Raw genomic sequence first — 6,850 nt, 5'->3', positions numbered from 1 at the left:
GAGTGTATAGCATGACAGGCGTATGGGTAGAATACAGTGAGTGTATAGCATGACAGGCGTATGGGTAGAATCCAGTGAGTGTATAGCATGACAGGTGTATGGGTAGAATCCAGGCATCGAGAAGACTCCCCAGCCCCCACCCCACTCCGCCATACTCACCAGTAATTACTAACCACATATATATCCCAGTGGAGGGAAGAGGCCTCGTGAGCCACTTCTCTACCCTCCCCAAATGGAAACATTAGTACATCTGCTCTTGAAAGGGGTCTTGTGCATGGAAGTACAGCCAGTCTGGCCAGAGATGGTGACAGCCATGCCCTGCTTGGAGGACAGAGCTCCACATACTTTCTGGTCCACCTCCTGGAAGAAAAAAACAAAAACAAAAACAAAAACGTGACAGTAGTCTCCCATCCCGCTGTTAGGAAACTTAGATCTTTCCAAACATTAAGGACCTGGCAGAGGCAGGCACCTACCCAGAGCACTGGGAGAGGGAAGGTGGCCCTCCCGGGGTGGGATCTAAAGTTCTGTCATCTCTGCCCCATTTGCATCTTAAACTCTGCTTGAAGTAACTCCATATGAAAACCCAGATTCACCAAACAAGTCGGGGAGTGATTATTCACTTTGCTCGATAATTTACTATAGTGTTTCTTAAAATAGCGCCTTTAGTACACTTCAGTTATTTGATGCATAGAAATTGATTTATTCAGTCTTTTTTTTTTTCTCTAAAGGATGCATCTGCCGTTCAATGTGCGGTGCCCTTATACTGACTTTTAAAAATCAATCTCCTGCCAAAACCCTAAAAAGAAGTTGACATTCAAAGGCATCAAGTAAAATCTCTTTATTGCGTGCCACCCCCCTACCCGCCACCGTACTCAGCTCCGCAGAACTGAGTGGGGGACATTTGTTCATTTCTTCAACAAAGCTGAGCTGATCCTGTCTGAATCACATGCCAGGTGCAGGGTATGGGGTTTATGAGCTGGGATCTCTCAGAGATCCGCTGCAGGAGTTGGGGGTGGGGAAGCGGGGTGAACTAAGGAGTGAGCCGGTGCTCTCTACCCTCCAGCCCTGTACCACACTAATGCTTCCACTTTCTGTCTTCTGCCCAGTGCTGAACGCCTTCAAGTACCCGCTGCTGATCGGAGTGGGCCTGTCCACAGTCATCGGGCTCCTGTCCTGCCTCATTGGGTACTGCAGTTCCCATTGGTGCTGTAAGAAGGAGGTGCGGGAGACGCGTCGGGAGCGCCGCAGGCTCATGTCCATGGAGATGGATTAAGCGGTTGGAGATGGAGGGACAGAGGAACATTGTAGAAGTGGTGGGGGTGAGAAGAGGATTCTGATATTTTTACAACCGAGTGTGTTACACTAAAACCAGTCCTCTCTAATCTCAGGTGGGACTCGGCGCTCTCTCTTTTCTGCATGTCAAGTTCTGAGCGAGGACATGTTTACCAGCACACAGCTCTTCTTCCCACGGCACTTTCTGATATGTAACAATCGAGTGTGTGTTTCCCCCAGCTGCAGCTTTTTAATGGTTAACCCCCCACCCCTGTCTAATTAGTTTTCTCCTAGCGGTTTATCAATCCTCTGATTTGTGTGTGTTGATCACTTTTGATTTAGGGATCTCGGTGAGGAAGGGCGAAGGCATTCAGAGTTGGTCATTGTGGGTAAGAGGGTACCTGCCCACCTGAAAGCCAGCATCCACGAGCAGCCAGCATCAGGAGAGCTGCTACCTGCTGCCCTCCACCCTGGCTCAGAGCTGATATAGACCTGTGCCAAGGCAAGCTGTGGCTTTGACTGCCCTGCCCATCCCCCATTGTCAGGGGTTTAAACTCTATCGGAACCTAAACTCTATAACTTCTTGACCCGTAAGCCTTGTGTTTCCCCTCCTTCTCTACCCTCTTCCGTTTTTCGGGTTTGTTTCTGTGAGAGTGAGGATACGGCAGCCCTGGAGTCTAGAATTTGGCTTTCCACCAAGCACCTTATCTTGCCACCTTAGCCTTAAGAATGAGTATGAAAAAAATCCAGCACCACCTCTGTCCAGGGCAGAAGGTCTGTGAGGAGGAGGAGGAGGAGGACACTGGGGGGGGAGGAAAGGAACTGATGCTTGCCCACCCACGTGCTCGCTCTGGTAGTTCTTAGGCCACTGTGCTCCAGGAACCCCAGGGTGAGTGGGAGCAGAGGGCAGCCGTGCCGCCGAGCCAGATGCCCTGTCCCTTCATGAGAGGCACTGACCCTGGTGCCACGGGACCGCCATGGGAGCCACAAAAGTGCCACATTGAGCTCCTTCACAGGAAGGCAGATTGCTGCCTGCAAGACTGACTGACTTCAAGGAATCAGAAATTGCCTAGAGCAAGCGTGTGTTCTCCATGACCTTTTCAGTCCTTGAAGTCTTTCTAAGCTCCCCGCAGGGGGTAGTGAAGAGGGGTATACTTTGTGGACGTTTGCTTTCCTATTAGAAACTCGAAGGGAACCCAGCAATTTAGTGTTATGTGAATGGCCTGTAAAATAGGGTTGAGAGTAGCTGCCTCTGCCTGGCTGGGCCCAGCAGGAACGGGACATCTTCCAGGTCACCAGTGCCTGCTCCATCAGGGCCTCAGCCACACAGAGTCTCTCACCTCAGCATAGCCTTCCACGAGCCTCCCCTGGGTACTGAGGCTCAGCACCCAGCTGGTACCCTCGCCCTGCCTTCTGCCTCTGAAGGATTTAACATTGTTGTCTTCCAAGGGGGGATGGGGGAGAAGATTCCTTTCTCTTAAGCAATAAAGTAATACGAAAAGATGGCCATTCACGTGCAGCTCTAGTCAACACGGGCCAGGATGCACTGAGCCCCCCACCCCCGCCTTCTCTCCATGTGGCCCATGGTGGCTTTTGTATTTTCCACCCAATTTCCTCTGCTTGTTTTGAGCCCACCTTGGGGGCTGCTCGTGTGATGAGATTTTGAGAAGGTAGCTCTAGCCCAGGTAGGGTCCAGGTTTAGAGTCAGTAGCAGATGCACCCCACACAAGCAAGAGAGGCCAGAGAAAGAGGGGAGGCTTTGGCAGACATGGTGAGTCTACATGTCGCTTTCTTATTGCTAGCTCAGACGTGAGGCACAGGTAACTGTACAAACAGGAATTAGGGGAGAGAACCAGGTGTTAGGAGCAGCCTTTGAGCCTGTGCCATTACTGAAGAAGATTCAGGGTCTTGGCAGTATAGCCCTCCTTAGGAGGATGAGAGAGACTTAGCCTGGGATGAGACGAGCCCTAGATGTACATAAAGCCACAGTGGTCCACGCGGGTACTGGATGATGAGATGAGTGATCGGACCTACCTTTCCCTTTCGTCTGATGTTGAGATTTGAACCTGAGTTGTGGAGGCCATGCCCAACCCCCCCATGTTGCTTAGGGCTGGGAGGGGGGCCAGAAACCTCAGGACCTAGTTCCTTTTGGGAATCTTACCATGCTGGGGTGTGTGTCTTAAGTGTGGTCAAACACTCTTGATGTACCAAATAGTGTTCCCCATGAAGCGCTCTTCCTGAGGCCCCCACCCTGCAACACTGCTCTGGGGGAGGGAGAGGCCGAACCAGGCCTTGGCACATGAAATTGCACTTCCTAAAGAGAAAACTTTATAGAAGGTTGGGTATTTTTCCTAATCACAAAAATCTCCCACTGAAAGAACCTAAGCTACATTCAGATCGAAGCCTCGAAAATTACTTTAAATTGTTTACTTTACGATGTTTACACACACGGCTCACTTTTTTAGAAAAATAAGAAAACTGCAAACTCTGGCTTTTTAACAACTTTTCAGATTTTTTTCATGCATGGGATACGCTGGCCCCTGACTCACCAGCTGGATTAATCCTCATTTAGAAATGTCCCGAGATGTGGATATGTGTGTCTTCCCCCTCCCAGCCACATGGCTCCCTCCTGCCCAGACCTCTGTCTGTTTCTCTGGTGGCTTTTGCCTCCTGCTTTGCAGACCGCCTGCAGCCATGATTTTGTTACGGCATCCATGAGCCAAAGACTGCGCTTCGGAGCAGGAACTGTAAGCAATACTACACAACTTGCTACTTTGGGGGGGAATTTTTTTTTTAACTTCACTCATGACAACAGAGGAAGAAAGGAATTGAGGTTTAGGTAAGTTCTCTTCCACTGTGTGACCAGATTCTCGGTGACACACAATTGTGCAGATCACTAGGAGAAGGAGGTTGGGTTTCTTTTCTAGTGTGTAACACGAGGATCTGCAGAATTTCCCATAGACAAAGAGAAGGTCTTGTGTATTTTTGTCCCTATCCAAGGTTATACAAACTAATTGTGTTGTTTTATACTGTGCCCACAAATATTATGCAATGCACCATTTGTTTTTGTCTTTATTTTATTAAAGGAAGTTTAATTTAAATCAGACTTGTGTGAGGAAGTTGATAGCAGCTTCTGTGGGCCTCCTCTCACCAGGAGGAGGGAGTGTGGCTGATTCCAGTTGCAATGTCAGTACCTTCTGATCTCTTTGAATCCTGTAAAAACACTCTCAGGCTACAGAGTGATCCAGTCAGTAAAGTCCCTGCCTTGCAAGTCCAGAAACCTGAACACAATCGTCTGAACCATGGGGTGTTTATGAGGGAAGGTAGGGGAGCTGGAGAAACAACTCAGTGGACAAAAGCTCTAGCTGCTCTTGCAGAGGACCCTAGTTCAAGTCCTCGTATCTCCATGGTGGCTTATAACCATCTGTAACTCCAGTTCTCGGGGAGCTGATGCCTTCTTCAGACCTGTTTAGACATGAGGTATGCATGTGGCACACATACAGACATGCAGGCAAATCATTCAGTATATGTACTGGCTGGTTTTGGGTGTCAACTTGACACAGCTGGAGTTATCACAGAGAAAGGAGCTTCAGTTGGGGAAGTGCCTCCATGAGATCCAGCTGTGGGGCATTTTCTCAATTAGTGATCAAGGGGGAAAGGCCCCTTATGGGTGGGACCATCTCTGGGCTGGTAGAGCAGGCTGAGCAAGTCAGGGGAAGCAAGCCAGTAAGTAACATCCCTCCATGGCTTCTACTTCAGCTCCTGCTTCCTGACCTGCTTGAGTTCCAGTCCTGACTTCCTTTGGTGATGAACAGCAATGTGGAAGTGTAAGCTGAATAAACCCTTTCCTCCCCAACTGCTTCTTGGACGTGATGTTTGTGCAGGAATAGAAACCCTGACTAAGTATACATGTGTGTATACATACATATATGTATATACATGTATATGTGTATGCATGTATATATACATATATATGTGTGTGTAGATAGATAGAGACTGGGTGGGGCATAGTGGCACACACTTACAGTTCCAGTACTAAGGAAGTAGTGGGGACAAACAGGTGGTTTCCATCCAGTCCATTGAGAGACACTGTCAAAAAAAAAAAAAAAAAAAAAAGGTGGACAACAGTAGAGTTGGTTCTTGCCTACACACACACGCATACACACATGCATACACGCATACACACGCAGACAACATTATAGATTTTTGACCTACAATGAAACAGCTGCATTTTGTAAAGTCCATTGGGGTTCTCTAGAGGAACAGAACTTACAGAATGAAACATACATACATACATACATATACATACATACATACATACATATGGAATTTATTAGAGTGGCTTACAGGTTGCGGTTCAGCTATTCCAACAACAGCTGTCTACAAACAGTAGATCTAAGGATCTGGTAGTTGTTCAGTGCACAAGGCTGGATGTCTCAGCTGTTACTACAGTATATGATGGAATCCCAAAGAAGTAGGCTCTAATGCCAGGGAAGGAATGAAATTAGCAGCAACACCAGACTTCTTTCCTCCTTGTCCTTTGTATAGGCTGCCACCAGAAGTTGTAGCCCAACTCAGAAGACCCATGTTAAAAGTGGGTATTCCCGTCTCAAATGATTTAATTATGACAGCCATCCCTCATGGATGCACCCAGCCCTCATGGATGCACCCACCTGCTTAGTTTTCCTTAGTTCCAGGTGCAGTCAGGTTGACAACCAAGAGCAACCAGCATATCCGAGATGAGTTTCCCAGCAAGCAGAAAGGTAGGGGCTGGCATCCTGTTGCTCAGGGTCCTCTTGGTCCCCTGTTGAATTCCCATGACCTGTAGAGGTCTCCTTTCTGGAAAGAGAAGTTAGAAACCATCCCTTTCTGCAGAGGAGGAAACACACACCCAAGCTCAGTGACCAGATTGGGACCGGAACAGGTGGTTTTTCTGACTCATGCTGCAGTTCAGAGTCCAACTCTGGAAGCCACCAGCCCCAGCGACATAAAAACCACACTACAGACCTGGGTGGGAGCAAGTGCCAACAGCTCCTCCCACATTGTTCCAGCTCAGCAGGCTCCTGTAGCCCACCCCCCAAGACTGGCAGACACTCCTCTTAGCCTTGCTTTCTGCCTGTATTTCTGTGTCCCATTTTACAACCGCCTCATGTGAGTTATCCAGATGGAGTGTGTATCCCAGCCACTTACATCCTATGGTTTAATGCTCGGCTGTCAAAATGGCCTGCCATTCCCTTCCCTTCAGTCCAAACACTGATGCAGGCAGCACCTGGCTTGGGAGACCCTCTACTGTTACTGAAATGGTTCCTTTCTTGATGTCAAAGCAAAACGAATGTCTTCACACACGTTCGGTGTGTTCAGGCACTGCTGAGGCTGGCCACCTGCTACAGACCTGCTCCTGGGCTTTTCCTCACCCTGGATGCTGCAGAAGTCTTGCTAACCGGTTGACTGATTTCTCCGGGTTCCAGGGATTGACCATTGATTGGGTCTAAGAGGCTGCCTGACAAATGTTCTGAAAGTCTAATAGAGCCATAAGGATTGGGGCATTCACTGTCATGGCCCCTGACGCAGTCTCGCT

General features: G+C 48.7%; 1 protein-coding gene across 3 annotated transcripts in view; it reads left to right on the top strand.

Moving 5' to 3' along the window:
- Nucleotides 1-4,373, top strand: part of Ptgfrn (prostaglandin F2 receptor inhibitor) — a 70,879-nt gene extending 66,506 nt beyond the window's left edge. For 2 of the 3 annotated variants that reach the window (XM_029475488.1, XM_021158115.2), the window contains exon 9: nucleotides 1,107-4,373. In XM_029475488.1, the coding sequence (XP_029331348.1) occupies nucleotides 1,107-1,273 (167 nt within the window). In that variant the 3' untranslated portion in view covers nucleotides 1,274-4,373. The remainder of the gene's footprint in view (nucleotides 1-1,106) is intronic. The other variant, XM_029475489.1, reaches the window with a different exon arrangement.
- The last annotated feature ends 2,477 nt before the right edge of the window (nucleotides 4,374-6,850 follow it).

The sequence above is a fragment of the Mus caroli genome, chromosome 3, assembly GCF_900094665.2.
Source record: "Mus caroli chromosome 3, CAROLI_EIJ_v1.1, whole genome shotgun sequence".
Taxonomy (NCBI): Eukaryota; Metazoa; Chordata; class Mammalia; order Rodentia; family Muridae; genus Mus; species Mus caroli.
The sequence above is the reverse complement of the archived record's forward strand: the minus strand, read 5'-3'. Positions and strand labels throughout refer to the sequence as shown.